At 42.9% G+C, this 18,164-nt stretch overlaps 1 protein-coding gene across 1 annotated transcript in view; it reads left to right on the forward strand.

The window, feature by feature from the left end:
• Positions 1–18,164, forward strand: part of XDH (xanthine dehydrogenase) — a 105,922-nt gene that overhangs the window by 16,318 nt on the left and 71,440 nt on the right. The window contains exons 9-16 of the mRNA XM_042780679.1: positions 511–652; positions 6,075–6,167; positions 6,952–7,103; positions 8,359–8,452; positions 9,702–9,811; positions 12,705–12,889; positions 13,694–13,868; positions 16,474–16,557. Coding sequence (XP_042636613.1) covers positions 511–652; positions 6,075–6,167; positions 6,952–7,103; positions 8,359–8,452; positions 9,702–9,811; positions 12,705–12,889; positions 13,694–13,868; positions 16,474–16,557 — 1,035 coding nt within the window. The remainder of the gene's footprint in view (positions 1–510; positions 653–6,074; positions 6,168–6,951; positions 7,104–8,358; positions 8,453–9,701; positions 9,812–12,704; positions 12,890–13,693; positions 13,869–16,473; positions 16,558–18,164) is intronic.

Below are 18,164 nucleotides of genomic sequence, written 5' to 3' on the forward strand. Positions count from 1 at the left end.
TGAAAAAATTATGTTGATTTGAGGGCTCTTTTTCCCAGCCCAACATCAATCAACCCTATGCATGAGAATCAATCCTTCTTTGAATTCCACTCTGATACCCCTGTAAATGTCCCTTCCCACGCTTTGTGCCCTGAACCTCCTGGAGACAGTGTGGGGCAGGACAAGGAGCCTGGGCTTTCTACCATGTAGGATTAGGTCCACTCCTAGCTGGGTGGCCATAGCCTCCTTGATCCTCAGGTTCCTCCTTCACCTGTGAAACATGGGCTAACCATATGTCCTTCACTTATGTCTTCTAAAACTAAATATGTATATAACCTCCCTGCCCCTCACAATTCCTACCTCAGTTCACATAATGAGTTCCTTTACTTCTCACCTAACATATATTTAACTCTGAATTCAGTATTAAATAAACCAGTAGAAGAGTTGATTTCATTGTTGAATTAAAATAACTTACCAGAGGAATGAAGTAGGAAGAAAGAGACAGGGAATTAAGAAAACTACCTTTCCCAGAGGCTGAAAGACACTCCTCAGAAGCAGTTGCACTTTGAAGGGGAGCGAGTGACATGGATCCAGGCCTCAACTTTGAAGGAGCTGCTGGACCTCAAAGCTCAGCACCCTGATGCCAAGCTGGTGGTGGGAAACACAGAGATCGGTGAGGACCTAGGGGAAGCCCTGGGGCTGGGGGCCGGGGAGTGTTGCTGGGCCCTTTACCATCAAGAAGCACCGTGTGCTTGAATTTCTGCAGAGACTCTTTCCTGGCTTTGGAGTTAGTCACATAGACCTGGTTCAAACACTTGCTGGCTGTGTGTCCTCAGAAAAGTTAATTTTCCTTCTCCTTGTTTTCCCATTTCTTATATGGGAATAGGAGTTCCTGGGTGGTGCAAATGGTCACCTTGCTCAGCTGCTAACTAAAAGGTTGGAGGCTCAGGTCCATGCAGAGATACCTTGGGAGAAAGCCCTGATGATCTACTTTTGAAGACTCAGCCATCGAAAACCCTATGGAATAGGGTTTTACTATAACACACATGGGGCTGCCATGAGTTGGAATCAACTTGATGGCCACTTGTATATGAGGATAATAATGTCTCCTTCAGAGGATTGCTTTGAGGAGTAATTGAGATATTTTCAAACTTGTTTACTTTTCCCCATAAACATTTATTGAGTGCTAACCATGAACTAGGTACTCTGGGAGGATCTAGGGATGCAAATATAAATTGGACATAGTTCCTTCCCTCAAGGTTCTCATAGTCTCGGGGTAGAGGGACTAATGTGGGTAAAGTGTCTAGTCCAATGCCTGACAAATGCTAGAAGTTTCATAGATGTCATTCTCTTTGCACCCTTCCCTTTTTGGAGGGTGCTATGATGAGAAGAAAGCAGACATTCAAGTGTGACAGTTTTTATGTTGCCTATGAGTGTGGCCACTTGCCCTCTGGGTGCCAGCACCTGAGGCATGGAGCCCACAACATGCAAACTAGCTGGCTAAGGCCTGGGAGACTCAGGATGAGTAGTTGTGAGCCCTGGTGCTTGTAAGGGACTGGGAGAAACAGCAGAGGGCCGGGTCCCTGCTAATCTCCATTCAGTTCTAAACTTGGTTTGGCCCATTTCCACTTTTTCCAGTGAGGCTCCAAAGGAGAGCATCATGGTAGAGCTGATATTTGCTTTAAAGGACCTCTGGTTTGGAGATTTGTAGTGGGGCAGAGAACATGACAGGTTTTTAAGTAGCCAAGCCCAGCTTATGGGAGACAGACAAGTGGCTCTGGTTCTAGAAGGGACTGTGTACCTCTGGGTTCTGGTTGGATTCTCAGACACAGAAATGTTGACCTGGCGTGCTTCATGCTGAAAGCATAGTGCCAGCCCCAATATTGTGAGGACAGTTGTGGTACACTGAGTTCTAAGATATAGCATTGTGAAATACCGGGGTGGCAGGATTGGCTGTGAAATACAAGTGCTGTAAGTGATGTGGTCCTGATGGCCACAACTAACAGAATCCATGGCTGGTGTAGCCATATCCTATAGCCCTAGGGTTCAAGGGTAGCATGAACTAAGATAGAAATGAATGGCTCAAAGGATCTTAGGAGATCTTTTGACAAATGGTATGTCCCTTGCCTACCACTCATCTGTCAGTTTGTCACAGTGTGGTGGCTTTGCATGTTGTTATGATGCTGGAAGCTATGTCACTGGTATTTCAAATACCAGCAGGGTCACACATGGTAGATAGTTTTCAGCAGAGCTTCCAAAGTAAAACAGACTAGGAAGAAAGATACAGTGGTCTACTTCTGAAAAACTGGCTACTAAAAACCTTATGAATAGCAGTGAAATATTGAACGATATAGTGCCTGAAGAAGAACCCCTCAGATTGGAAGGCACATCTATCCTGAAATACAAAGCTGTCAGTAATAAGATAACATCCATATACCTACTAGGAAGACCAGTTACCACTATTATTCAGATTTACATACCAACCACTAAAACCAAAAATAAAGAAATTGAAGATTTTTGCCAACTTCTGCAGTCTGCTATTGATCAAATACTCAATCAAGATGCAGTGATAATTACTGGTGATTGAAATGCAAAAGTTGGAAATGAAGAAGTTTTTGTAGTTGAAAAATATGGCCTTGGTGATAGAAATGGTGCCAGAGATTGCATGATGGAATTTTGTAATACTGAAGATCATCATAAATAGCTTTTCCAACAACATAAACAGCAACTATACATGTGAACCTTGCCAGACGAAACACACAGAAGTCAAATCAACTACATCATTGAAGGCATTGGTGAAAAACGAGGGTCCAGAAATTGATGAAATACTCATTGACATGTTTCAACAAACAGAAGCGGTACTGGAGGCACTTACTCATTTATGCCAAGAGATTCAGAAGACAGCTACCTGGCCAACTGACTGGAAGTGAACCATATTTGTGCCCACTCCAAAGAAAGGTGATCCAGCAGAACATGGAAATTATTGAACAATATCATTAATGTCACACACAAATAAAATTTTGCTGAAGATAATTTTAAAAAGTTGTTGCAGCACCATATTGACGAGGAACTGCAAGAAATTAAAGCCACATTCAGAAGAGGATGTGGAACAAGGGATATCATTGTTGATGTCAGATGGATCTTGGTTGAAAGCAAAGGATACAAGAAAGATGTTTACCTGTGTTTTATTGACTGTGAAAAGGTATTTGACTATGTGGATCATAACAAATTCTGGATAACATTGTGAAGAATAGGAATTCCAGGACCCTTAATTGTGCTCACAAAGAAACCATTATACAAAGACCAAGAGGCAATCATCTGAACAGAGCAAAGGGATACCAATGGTTTAAAATCAGGAAAGGTTTGTGTCAGGGCTGTATCCTTTCACCATACTTATTCAGTCTGTAAACTGAGCAAATAATCCAAGAAGGTGGACTATATGAAGAAGAATGAGGCATTAAGGTTGGAGGAAGACTCATTAGCAACTTGTGATATGCAGATGACATTGCTTGCTGAAAGTGAAGACTTGTGCACTTACTGATGAAGATCAAAGATTACAGCCTTTAGTATGGATTATGCTTCAACATAAAGAAAACAAAAATCCTCACAACTGGACCAATAAACAATATCATGATAAATGGAGAAAAGATTTGTGAAGGATTTCATTTACTTGGATCCACATTCAATGCCTATGTAAGCAGCAGTCAAGAAATCAAGTTATGTATTACATCGGGTAAATCTGCTACAAAAGACCTGTTCAAAGGTTTAAAGAGCATAGATGTCACTTTGAAGACTAAGATGTGTTTTACCCATGCCATGGTACTTACAATCACCTCATAGACATGGAAAGCCGATCAATGAATAAGGAAGCCTTCAGAAGAGTTGATATATTTGAATTACGGTGTTGGTGAAAAATATTGAATATATCATGGATTGCCAGAAAAACAAACAAATCTGTCTTGGAAGAATACAACTGGAATTCTCAGAAGTCCAGATGGTAAGACTTCAACTCTCACACTTTGGTCATGCTATCAGGAAGGACCAGTTCTTGGAAAGGGATATCATGCTAGGTAACGTGGAGTACCAGTGAAAAAGAGGCACACCCTCAATGATATGAAACAACACAATGGCTGTATCAATGGGCTCAAGCATAGCAAGGACTGTAAGGATGGTGTAGAACCAGGCAGTGTTTCATTCTGTTGTATGTAGAATTTCTGTGAGTTGGAACCACCCGCACAAGACAGCACCGGACAACAACAACAACATACCCCTTGTTACACAATATCAGATTCTAGGAGAAAGGATTGCAGAAAGACTTTATAAGCTCCACAAATAAAAATAATTTCTTAAGACCACTTCCATCTGTTCCAGCCTGTTCTGGTTACCTAGTGCCACTTTGACAAGAATATACCACAAATGGGATGGCCTTAACAAACAGGAGTTTATTTTCTCACAGTTTGGAGGCTTTAAGTCCAAGTTCAAAGTGCCAGGCTCTAGGGGCTGTGTGAAAGCCCCTTGACCTTGGGCTTTAGCTATGCCTCTTGTTCCCAGCCCACTGAAGCTAGAGGCATCTCTTCACTCAGGCAGCTATGGCTGCTGAGGCTAACAAGCCCAAGGTTGACAAATAAAATGGCACAATCCCGATGTTACCAAACTACATGGCAGGCCATTAATTCAAGTCCATTGAAAGTTCCAAGGTTGGCAGAGCATGGCAGGCTGCTGAGAAATGACACAGCAACATGCAGGGTCCACATGTGCCATAAGCTAGAGACCATTCCCCAAGGCTTCTGCTACAGGAAGCAGACTACATTCCCTAAGGCAGCTACTCAGCTGCTCACAGTAGAGTTCACCATGGAGTTGATTGCCAGTCTTATCATGGGGAATACTACATCCAGCTGCCCATCCACTCAACCAGGCCCAGACAAGTTGACATACAAACTGCACAGCCCCTCTTCTCTTACACATATAATGCAACAGTACAACCACCTTTTGCCACGGCAGGGGGTTGAAGGAAGCTGAGGGAGAGAGAAACCTATCAGTACAATTTATTGCCTTAATCTTCATTCCTTTTCCTGAAAGTTGATATTCAAACAGGCCAGACTCCATAAAACTGAGTCCACACTTCAGAAATCCTAACCATCACATGGTTCTTTGTGAACCTTTCCTATCTTTAGCTCTGTTGGCAGGCTGGGAGAAGTGCTATGCTAACTAGGTCTAAAGAACAGAGATGTGTCTGTTTAACAGAGGTTTCTAACCTGTTGGGAAGGACAGAGCCAGATATGGATGTGTGTCCTCACAAGCCACCACACCTTAAGGAACTCAGACAGATATTGGGGACCAGGAGGAAAATTTGAAAGGAAATTTGAATCAATTTCCTTTTTTCTTTTAACATTAAAAACAAACTCAGTGCTGTTGAGTCAAATCCGACTCATAGTGACCCCTCCTTGGGTTTCCAAGGCAGTATCTCCACGGATGTAGATTGCCCAATCTTCCTTCTGAGGAGTGGCTGGTGGATTTGAACTGCCAGCCTTCTGGTTAGCAGTCAAATGTCTTAGGCACTATGCTGCCAGAGCTCCTAAACAATGTTTTAACATTAGATTTTTATATTATTATTATTGTACCCCAACACTAATAACAATGGAATTCAGTAGTGAAATCTTCCCATTGTTAGCTGCATAACATGGGCAAGAAACTTAACCTGTCTGTGATCTGTTTTTTTCATCTGTAAGAGGGGATAATCACATTATCAGCCTGATAGGTTTGTTGTGAAGATTAAATGGGTCAGACTACGAATAGTTCCCAACATGCATACATTAATACCCTGTGTTTTCTAATATTGTTACTATACACACCACTCACATGTTAAAGTGAAGTGAATTCATCTTACTTGAATTCTGATAGGTTTCTTGAGGAGGAAAGACAGTTTTAGGGCTAAACACTTTGAAGAGTATCCCTAGTCCTGGGATACCCGTGGAGCATGTTATGTTTGCAAATACATCTCATATTCTGGGTGCAATGGTGGGGAAAAAATGTCAAAATCTGCCCTGTTTATATAACAATAGGCCTATAGCTTTAGGCTTCTTGTTTTTCCCCAGGCATTGAGATGAAGTTTAAGAATAAGTTGTTTCCAGTGATCGTCTGCCCAGCCTGGATCCCTGAGCTGAATTCAGTGGAGCATGGAACAGAGGGTAAGACAGGTTCAGGCCAAGCCCACGGAGGGCCTGAAGCTGGGGATGGGTCACCAGGGGAGATTGCGGGTGCCAGGCAGCCTTCTTTTTGCTCCCATTGCTGCCTGCTTTGGGAGGCCACCCTGCATAGGAAATGGGGGTACAGGGGAAGGGTGGCTGCCTTTCTTCTACTAAGCATGCATAGTAGGTGCCAAGAAGGTAAAAGGCTGTGATATTTCCAACAGATGTTCTCATTCCTGCTACACATTAGAATCACTCATGCGAGTAAAGGGGCAGTGCTTTTTAAATATGCCAGGCTTCATCCTCTGAGATCCTGATTTTACTGAACTGAGAATCACTGGTTTAGACAAAACAGAGCTCTGGGGGTACAGTGCCTAAGGCATTTGACTGCTAACCAGAAGGTTGGTGGATCAAACCCACCAGCTGCTCCATGGAAGGAAGATGGGGCAACCTACTTCCGTAAAGGTTTACTACCTTGGAAACCCTATGGGCGTTGCTATGAGTTAGAATCAACTCCATGGCAGTGGGTTGATTTTTACCTTTTGGTAGAGACAAAAGAATACTGGTGGTAGGATCAAGAAGCCTGGGGTTAAGTTCTGCCTCTTTTATTAGTTACGTGACATTGGTCAAGTCATTTAATCTCTCTGGGCCCTAATTCCCTCATCTATAGAAGGGCATGAATCCTAGTTCTGCTTCACTCAAGTTGTTGTAAAGTTTCACAGAAGCTGTACATGAAAGTGTTTTCTGAGCCAGATAGGGGATTATTTGGAACTTGTGTTCCCAGGTATCTCCTTTGGAGCTGCTTGCCCCCTGAGTACTGTGGAGAAGACCCTCATGGATGCAGTTGCTGTGCTTCCTGCTCATAAAACAGAGGTGTTCCAAAGCTTCCTGGAGCAGCTGCGCTGGTTTGCTGGGAAACAGGTCAAGTCTGTGGCGGTGAGTCCCTGTTCAGGGGTCTGCAAGGCCCTGGGGAAGGGCCTTCCATCAGAAAGCAGGGCAGCTAGTCTAGCTTCTGGTGCAGACTCCTGCTCCCTTCATCCTAGGGGGCTTCAAGTTTCATTGTGCTTTTAATTGTCTGGGGTGCTCATTAAAATGCAGATTCCCAGGCCAGCCCTTGAGATTGGGATTCTAAATCTGGATGGAACCCATGAATCAGATTTTAATTAGCCCTTTGGTGATTGGATGAAGGTAGTCTGTAGGCCACTCTGACAAACACTCCTGACTCCTATTCTTTGCCCTAAGGTTGAAGAGATGGCATTTTCTGGTTCCTTCCACTTGAACTTGGCTGAGGCTATCACAGGGTGAATGGGAGATGTGTCAGGGGAAAATCTAAATAAAGAGAGGGCTTTCCTTTCAAAGTTGGGAGGAACCGGAAATGGGCACCCCTGGGGGAGGGAAAGATCTACTTCTTGACTGCTCACAAACAGTCTTCGGACTAGCCCCAAAATTGTCTGTTCACACATGGCCTTCACACACCCTGTGCCTTGCAAGGCTCACCAATTTGTGTTGGGAGGAAAGCTAAGGTGTACTTTTCATTCTATCCTTATATTATTTCCATAATTTCTTTGGGAAAAAAAAAATGTTCATTCTGTTCCCCTCCTCCTGCCCCAAGCACACACCACTTCTGATTACATATGAGGAAACATCAACCAGGAAGGACTACTTCTAGGAAAACATCTGTTTCATTGTGAAATTGATTTTTTCCTGCTTTTTAATAATGAGAACACTGTACCTGATTCTGCTTACATTTTTTCCCAAGTTTCCAGGAAGTTCTGATCCAAATAGAGTTAACTGTTTATCCTTAAGGCTTTCTCCTTTTTTCCTTGATCTTTATCTTCTATTTCAATGTTGCCAACCCTATATGACCTCGATGATAAACCACCTCAATCTTTTCAAAAGAAGATTGGGTGAAATCGAATACATGAGCATTTTTTTAAAAGGGGCTTAATGCAGTTTACCCACTTGGATTACTGGATTATTGGAGCTAGACTTAATCCCAAGTGTTCTGATTTCAAGTGTTGTACATTGCCTGGGTGCTCAAGTGCTGTACCACTCTTGAGTCTGTAGGGGTGCAGGTCCTTGGGGCTCTGCCTTCAACATGTGTCACCCAGCTGTCTATGTTCAGGAGCAAGCTACATGAGCAAGGATCTCCTGGGGTGGTCTCTCACTTCACACTCTGTGCTTGTCCTAGTCCATTGGAGGAAACATCATCAATGCCAGTCCCATCTCTGACCTCAACCCTGTGCTCATGGCCAGCAGGGCCAAACTGACCCTGGTGTCCCAAGGTGAGTTGCCTGATGCAGTGGTTAGCAAAAAGGGACTTGGGGAGAAAAATCTGACATTGATAGGTCATTTTCTGGAGAAATGGAACCAAAAGTTCAGTGAACCAGCTGTCCTAAAGTTTGGGTCCACAGAAACTGCAAGGGGAATGCAGCTGAGCACGTTGGGGGCCAGGAGAACTCTGATATTTCTTTATGAAGAATTCACAGCAGCACATCTTCTATCTAGGGCTTTATCTAGTGGTGTGCTTAAGCTGGCTTCTGCTGGGTCCTAAGAACCAATTACTGGATTTTCAGGAATTCTGTGAGCTGGTTGCTAAACATGGCGATTCTTAAACATTAAATTATGTAAATTAACAATTAAATAAATCATAGTTAAAAATATGTTTTAAAAATCCTGTACATCTTCCCTTGGGTTGGAGGTTCCCCAAGACCACCTCCTGGTTCAGTAATTCACAAGGATCACTCACAGAACTCAGCATATAGTCCTACTTAGGACTATGATTTATTACAGGGAGGTTACAGAGCAAAATCAGCAAAGAGAAAAAGTACATGAAACCAAGTTCAAGCTTCCAAAGTCCTCTTCGTGTGGAGTCATTCAGGATGCACTTAATCCCCCCAGTAACAAGTCATGGGAACGTGTGAAATTTTTCTATCAGAAAAGCTCATTAGAGACTCAGAACCCAGGGTTTTTATTGGGGCTGATCACTCTGCCTGGCATGTATCAAAACTCCAGACTTTCCAGAAGGAAAGCATGTGTTCAGCATAAACAATATTTTCTCCACAAACAATTTAGGCACATGAGCCTCTTTCATCACTTCTGCAAATGGTGGGAATCCTCCCAAAGTGAAAGTTCCCAGATGCCAGCCAAAAGGGCAAGCTCGCAAGCAGGCCTTGCTCAAAAGACAGCAGTCAAGCCTGCTGTGTTACTCCTTTTTTTGCACTCTTCCCAACTTCACACTCAGTGACATTACTTTGGGAGCTTGAAATTGGCTATGGTGGAAGTATCTACACCACTGAAACTGGCAAATGCTACAAGTCGGGACTTCTTCTTTCAAAAAGCCAGCTGTTAAATGTTTGCCAGAATCTTATTGCTTATTGGACTTGGCTGGCCTTATTTGTGCCCTTTGCTCCCTCTGACTGTGGCAATCAGAGACCAACATGAGGAACTCCACCAGTGGGTTTTCCTATGCTTCCAACATGGTTCAGCTTCCCCCTCACATGAATTCTCTTCCTTTCACATCACTTTGTACAGGCACCAAGAGAACTGTTCAGATGGACCATACATTCTTCCCTGGCTACAGGAGGACCCTGCTAAGTCCAGAGGAGATACTCCTTTCCATAGAGATCCCCTTCAGCAGAGAGGTGAGATGTCGTCAGAAACTGGCCCAAATCTACCCCTTCTCCTCCCAGGCTTGAGAGTTTGCTTCAGGGACCAACTTCAGCATCTTTGAACTTTGTCTCAATCATATTTCTCTCTGGACAGTGAGAAGTTGCATGGTAGGGTGCAAAGCGTGTACAATCCTGAGCAAGTCACGTAATCTTTCTGAGGCCCTACTTCTCCATCTATAAAATGGGAACAATGTTACCTACCAAGCAGATGATTGAGAGGACTGAAAACAAATAGTTCTTAGGGTTCTGGGCAAGTGGCTAGAAGCCAGTGGAGATCACTAGCTGGTAGGGAGCAACACAAATCCAAGAACCACTCAGGTGCCAAGTCTCCCTGCCCCATGTCAGAAGAACCTGTTTTCTACAGTGAAGACTGCAGGGATGGCGTGTTAAGTGGAGAGGCATCGTGTGCCCCATGTCAGAAGAACCTGTTTTCTACGGTGAAGACTGCAGGGATGGCGTGTTAAGTGGAGAGGCGTCGTGTGAGTCAGACCCTCTATGCTGACCTTGGGCTGATGAGATGTTCATTCACTTGCTCTGGGCTGGCTCTGATGGATTTCTGTCTCATGAGCAAGTTTTCTGGCCTGGTTGGGCAGGTCTGGGCATTTCTGACTGCCTTGCTATTGTTCCTTAGGGCCTAGTGTGATTCTTCTCTCAGCAGCTCAAGACATGCTTCCATGATATGCCATTTTAGAAAAATGATCTGGGAGAGGTTGGGGACCCAGCTACAAAGGATTAGAATGAAAAGGTCCTGTATTTACTGCAGCTAATGTACTAGCAAACATTACAAGTCATGCTTTACCCTTTCTAATTTTGACCTCCTTAATGAGAACGCTAATTAAATCAGAGCAATTATGCCCCTGAGGTGGTTTCTTAATGATTTTCTAACTTGTCCTCATGGACTATTTTGAGCAGTGGTTCTCAGAGTCTTGAATTTCACAGATCAGTAAAATTTGCAAAAACATTATGAGGTTGGAGCTGGGAAAGAAATGGGCATAGCAGTATACAGTTTTTATTTGTCCATTCACAAACACAGAAACAAAACTTGACCTTGCACTTTTGCCGTAATCTCTTTCATAAGAGATTAAAAAGGAAACAGAAACTGTTGCCATTGAGTCACCTCCAATTCACAGTAACCCTGACTCACGGTGACCCCACGTATGTCAGAGTAGAGCTGTGCACCATAGAGGTTCCAGGCTGCGTTTTTGGAAGTAGATCACTAGGCCTTTTTGGTACAGAGCTTCTGGATGGACTCAAACCTCCAGTCTTTTGGTTAGCAGCTGAGTGTGTTAAGCATTCACACCATTCACTTTAATACTCAGAATTAAGAAGACTTCTGAGAGGATAGTTGGTGACCTAACTCTGGCATCTATCTTGTGGCACCCCAGGCGAAATGCTGGCATTGACTGGCACAGTGGAGTGAGCATCTGGAAACCTTTATTCCAGAATCAATTCCAAATTCTGGGTTCATTGTCCCAGGGCCATTTTTTTTTTTTTAATTGTGATTTGGGTGAAAGTCTACAGAGCAAATTCCCCTTCCATACAGCAGTTCACATACACTTTGTCTCATGACATTGACTACAATTTACCCCAATGCAACAGCTCCCCTCCCACTTCCTCCCCATAGTTACCTCTTCCCTGTGTCCATCCCTCCATGCACTCCTGCCCCCTGAGCTGTCTCCCTGTGCATAAACAGCCCTCTTTTCTCCCCTGATTGTTCTTTCCTAGGAGTGTATCTACCTCAGGTAAATGCTCAACTCATATGCCTGTCTTTTGTTTGGCTGGAAGCCACAGATGTGGGCTCAACTCCAGACCTGAAGGGCAGCTAGGGGCCATAGTCTCAGTGGTTCCACCAGGTTCTATCAGACCAGCAAACCTGGTACCACCCCCTCCTTTTTTTTTTTCAAATGATTTTGAGTTTTGTTCCACATTGTTCTCTCTATATATCCAGGATCTCCTACATAGATCCCTTTCCAAGTGGTTGACAGTGGTAGCTGGGCACCATCTAGTTCTTCTGGTCTCATAGTCCTATAGGCTGAGGATCGCATGGTATACCAGTTGCTTGGACTAATTGTTTCTGTGAATCTTTGGTTTTCTTCATTCTTCTTTACTCTGAATTAGGAGAGAACCATTGTTGCATCTAGATGGCTGCTGGCAAGCTTTTAAGATCCCAGTTGCTACTCACCAAAGTAGGAGGTGGAACAATGTTTTGTGTAGTATGTTATGCCAATTGAGCTTGATGTCCTGTCCCAGGGCCATTCTTGATACCCAGGAATCAGAAAGAGCTTTATCATCAGGATGATCTTAATGGCTTCTTCAAACAAGAGCCCATGGCCATTCTGAGACCTAACCAGAGTTGGGGTGGTGGTGGGGGGCAGATTTGGAGAGAGCACCTGCGATGGCCCCATGCTGAAGATGTGTTTTCAAACACCCTTTGGCATCTGATTGTTCCTGCTTGAGGGGCAGTGAGGCCACCAGGGACTTTGGCTCAGGCTCTGATGCTGGGCACAATGAGGGAGAGGACACAGTGAACTCCAAAGAGCCCTTGTTAAGACCTTTTCTCTCTTCCCAAGGTGTTTGCTTAGTTGAGGTCACTTATGTCTGCTGTGAGCCTGACTTCAGCTTTCCTGAATAATGGGGAGAAATCCTGACTCTTTTCCAGCCTCTGGGAATATTATCTGGAAGTCTCCTAAAATTATGATTGCCAGTTATGCTTTGGTCTCTGATTCCTAATACTCTCATACTGATTTAAGATGGTACTGTTCTCACCTCACCTCATAGCTCACCATCCAGGTTCATCATTTGCAGTCTTTACAGAACAAAGTGGGCAACATAGACATTTTTCTATTTTTATTATTATTTTTTTTAGGGTGAGTTCTTATCTGCATTCAAGCAGGCCTCTCGGAGAGAGGATGATATTGCCAAGGTGACCAGTGGCATGAGAGTTCTGTTTAATCCAGGAACCTCAGAGGTAAAGGAACTGGACATTTGCTATGGTGGAATGGCTGACAGAACCATTTCAGCCCTCAAGACAACTCGGAAGCAGGTGTCAAAGTAAGAACTCACAGCAAAATAGAAACTACTACTAACGCTTCTGCGGCTGCTACCAGTATTACTACAACTACTATATTGTTTTTGCAGCTACTACTGCTGCTTTTACTACTACTATTACTATTGAAACTCTACTAGTATTATTGCTACTATTACTGTTGTGGATACTACTAGCATTATACTAGTAATATGATTGTTCTTGCAAGTATTATTGCTATTTATGTTACTACTACCATTAATATTATTGCTACTCTTATTTCTACTGCTGCTGCTACTACTACTGTTACTATGGCTACTATATGCCACGCACTGTACCAAGCACTTCTTTGATATTATCCTATGTAATCCCTACAATAACCATATAAGATAGGCAAAGCTTCGTTTTGGAGTTTGGCTCCTTCTGTCCAATCCTGGCTCCAACACTTACCAGACGGATAGCATAAGTCAAGTTACTTAATCTCCTCATGTCTCAGTTTTCTCATTGGTAAAATGGATATAAGAAGAGTAGCTACTACATTAATTAATTTAAATCAAAAGTGATGATTCCTATACAGGACTTAAGACATTACCTAACATATTGAAATTATTATTATTTTGTGGTCTTTTTTATTGTCTCTCTTTATAAAGATGAGGAAAGTGAGAATCAAGGAGATTAAGTTACTTGCTTAAAGTCACAGAACTATAAGTATCTGAGCCAAACTTTGCATGGAGGTTCATATGATGATAAGGCCCTGGACACCACTGCTCCACAGAAGACGGCTCCTGGGGGTAGACGCACGTGCTCACCTATAGCTTGCTCTCTGGCAGGTTCTGGAATGAGGACCTGCTTCAGGATGTATGTGCAGGCCTGGCGGAGGAGCTGCACCTGCCACCCGATGCCCCTGGAGGCATGGTGGAGTTCCGGCGCACCCTCACCCTTAGCTTCTTCTTCAAGTTCTACCTGACGGTGCTTCAGAAGCTGGGCAGAGAGAACTCAGAAGATGTGAGTGAGGGGACTTGGCAAGACAGAAATCCTCTGAAGTATTTTTGTTTGGGGATTTAGGAAGTTGGTCTGGATGAAAGGGCATGGTTGATCCAATTGGTAAACTTGCTCCTCTCCTCTGGAAGTCTTAAGGCGAGGGAGCAGAGACCAAGAACACAACCCAGAAAGTCACCAGAGATGGGAGATAACCAGCTGACTAAGAGTCACAGCACTGGGCTGGGAGTTGGCATGTGGGCTCTTGTTCTGGCTATGTCATTACCTCATCATGAGAACTTGGATATGTCTCAGTTGTATAATCTGCAAAAGGGGACAGGGGACTAGATGATCTCTAAGAGCCCTTTTAGTAGTGTAGCTGATACAACTGTGGTTTTCTAAGTTAGAGTGGGAATGCAGAGTGTGATGGGGAAAGTGGGGTTGCTACAGTCAGGAGGACATGAGGACCTTTCTATGATGAGCATTGAGGAGAGGCACTGGCAGAGATGGAGCCCAGCTACTGGCATTTGATAGCACCTATCATCAGCTAGGGGTAACACAAATGATTAACACGTTCATTGTTAATTGAAAGGTTGAAGCCTCAAGTATATTCAGAGGTATGTCAGAAGAAAGCCCTAGTGATCTACTTCTGAAAAACTCAGCTGAAAACCCTGTGGAGTACAGTTCCACTGTGACATACATAGGGTCACCATGAGTCAGAATTGACTAGGCTTTAGTATGTAAGGCATTTGACTGCTAACCAAAAGGTTGGTGATTCAAACCCACTAGCCACTCTGTGGAAGGGAGACTGGGCAATCTACTTCTGTAAAGAGTTACTGCCTTGGAAACCCAAAGGGGGTCACTATGAGTCAGAATCAACTGGATGGCAGTGAGTTTGAGTTTTTTTTTTGGTTAACTATCATCAAGAAGGGGAGCCTTGGTGGCATAGGGCCTAAGGCATTAGCTAACCAGAAAGTTAGTTTGGTGGTTCAAACCCACCAGCCTCTCCATGGAAGAAAGACTGGGCAATTTATTTCTATAAAGATTTACACCTTGGAAACCCAAAGGGGATCCTTATGAGTCAGAATCCACTGGATGGCAGTGAGGTTTTTTTTTTTTTCCCTAAATAGCACTACTCACTTTGTTGTTGTTGTCATGTGCCGTCGAGTCGGACCCGACTCATAGCAACCCCTCCTTGGTTTCTGACGCAGTATCACTATGAAAGTAGATTGTCCCATCTTCCTTCTGAGGTTCAAACCCACCAGCCTTCTGGTTAGCAGTCAAGTGCCTTAGGCACTATGCTACCAGAGCTCCTACTCACTACGGGGCAGTATAGTGTGGGAGAAAATGCTGCCAGTAAAGGCCAACATAGTGTAGCTGGTAAGGAGCTCTGACAGTGCTTGGCTAAAGAGCTTAGCTGCTATCTGCAAGATTGGCAGTTCTAACACACCAGCTACTCCATGGGAGAAAGGTGTAGCAGTCTGCTTCCTTAAAGATTACAGCCTTGGAAACCCTGTGGGGCAGGAATTGACTCATTGGCTATGGCTTTGGTTATTTCGAGAGTGTGACAGGTGAGGAGCCAGAGTGTGGATGGAGCACAAAGGGAAGGCTTCACAGATGCTAAGATAGGAGAGCTAAACCCCTTATTTGAAAGCAACAATAATGCTTATTTTTTTTAAAAAAAGGATATGAATTTCTTTTAATATATAACTTTAAAAACATAGAGTTGTATAAAGAAAAAAATAGAATTTATCCTTACTCTCAGTGCTCAGAGAAAACCAGTGCCAATATTTTGGTTTATTCCACTGAATCTATTTCCTACACTTACCTGTCCATTTGTCTGTTGTTCTGTTTGTCTGCTCTCTCACTATATATATATATATATATATATTTTTTTTTTTTTTCTTCCATCTATCTTTCAATCTTGTTATTGTCTTACTATATATTGATCTGGGTATATCAATATCTAAACACATTTGGGATTATGCTGCTTATAAGAAGAAATCAGTTGCCATCAAGTTGATTGTTATTCATGACAACCCCATGTGTATCAGAGTAGAACTGTGCTCCATAGAGTTTTCAAGGCTGTGACCTTTCAGATGACCAGATTTTCTTCTGAGGCACCTCTGACTCAAACCTCTAACCTTTTGGTTAGCAGCCAAATGTGTCAACTTTTGCACCACCTCAGGGACACCATGCTGCTTATAGAGCTTTCTATTTCCCTTGGTCGGATGAGATTACATTGTGAACGTTTCCCATATTGTTAAATATTTCTTGGAGAATTGAGGAGGGCAAAGGAGACTTTCTCAGAAGGTCTGGGAGAGAAGGATAATCCCAAAGAAGAGAGCAGCAGGCATACATTCAGGAGCGAGAAATAGCTTAGCACGTTGGAGAAAGTATGAGCTGTGCATTATGCAGAGTGAAGGGTGGTTGAAGCTGAAGTTGAAGGTGTTATTGAGAACGTAGCTCCCAGAGCCCACATTTGGATGTTGAGACAGATGCAGCTAGTATGCAAAGGAATTTAAAATGAGATGAAGAGAGCAATTGTCAGTTTTATCACTTGGGGATAACCAAGGAAGAGAACAGCAATAAAAAGATAGTCATGGTTGCCTCTGCTGTCTTGCCTCCACAGAAGTGCAGCAAACTGGATCCTACCTTTGCCAGTGCCACTCTGCTCTTTGAGAAAGAGCCCCCAGCCAACGTCCAGCTTTTCCAAGTGAGTAGCAGACATTATGTGGCTATTGTCAAAGGTGTAGGCCACATTCTTCTGAAGAACAGATGGTGCTGACCACTGGTGAATGACCAATTTGAATGGTGTGTAAGTGCATAAAGCTCCTTACCCTGTACAAAAACATCCAGTGAAAACAATGGGCATCATACTGATGTCACTATAGATATCCACCCCTGCACACACACCCCAGGCTTGTCTAAGTTTCTTTTTTGGGATTAGACTCTTACCATCACTTTTTCCTTAAATAAAAATATCTTCCATCTTTTCTGGGCTGTCTTTGGGGTTAATACACAATGCCATAAGTCCTCTTTAGTCCTTAAAAAAAAAAAACCAAAAAAACAGTAATCTATCAACAGCAACTTTTTGAGAAGCATTAGGTGAGGGGTCTGTGATTGTGGTGCAAAATAAGCCATAGACAATACATGAATGAATGTGCCTGTGTTCAGATAAAACTTTACTTACAAAAACAAGTGGAAGGCCATATTTGGCCCATGGGTCATAGTTTGCCAATTCCTGGACTGGAGTATAATGGTTATAAGTATGAATACTGAGGTCTGCCTGGATCTGAATCCAAACCCTGCCATTTTGTAACTGTGGAAGCTTGGACAACTTACAAAATCTATCTGTGCCTCTTGGGCAAATTAATTGCCCTCACCTACAAATGGAGATTATGATACTGCTTGATTCATAAAATGGTTTTGAGGATTCAATAGGTTACTAAAAATAGATTGTTTAGAATAGTTCCTAACGCATAGTAAAAACTCAATAAATATTAAAAGTATTAATACTATCACTGAAAAAAACAAAGGCTTTTTATTAGAAAGTTAATAAATGTTGTGAAATTTTGAAAAGTATAGAAAAGTATAAAGAAGAAAATAAAAATAACACAAAATCATTATTATATTTTTGTTTACTTCTTTTCAATTTTTCCTGTGCAGATAGGGACAAGTATATGTTGTTTGTTGTTAGGTGCCATCAAGTCAGCTCTGACTTATAGCGACCCTATGAACAACAGAATGAAACACTGCCTGGTCTTGTGCCATCCTCATAATCCTTGTTATACTTGAGCTCATTGTTGCAGCCACTGTGTCAAAGCATCTTATGGAGGGTCTTCACCTTTTCAAAGACCCTCTACTTTACCAAGCATGATATCCTTCTCCAGGGAATGGTCCTTTCTGACAACATGAGTAAAGTAAGTGAGATGAAGTCTGGCCATTCTCGTTTCTAGGGAGCATTCCATATACACTTCATCCAGGACAGATTTGTTTGTTCTTCTGGCAGTCCATGGTATTCTACCCCAACACCACGATTCAAAGCCGTCAAGTCTTCTTCAGTATTGCTTATTCATTTGTCCAGCTTTCACATGCATATGAGACAATTGAAATAACCATGGCTTGGGTTAGGTGCACCTTAGTCTTCAAAGTGACATCTTTGCTTCTCAACATTTTAAAGAGGTCTTTTGCAGTAGATTTGCCCAGGGCGTTACCACGTCTGATTTCTTGCTGCTGCTTCCATGGGTGTTGATTGTGAATCCAAGTAAAATAAAATCCCTGATAATTTCAATCTTCTCTCCGTTTATCATGATGTTGCTT

This window comes from Orycteropus afer, unplaced genomic scaffold, assembly GCF_000298275.1.
Source record: "Orycteropus afer afer isolate SDZICR_OR568_19922 unplaced genomic scaffold, OryAfe1.0 scaffold00054, whole genome shotgun sequence".
NCBI lineage: Eukaryota > Metazoa > Chordata > Mammalia > Tubulidentata > Orycteropodidae > Orycteropus > Orycteropus afer.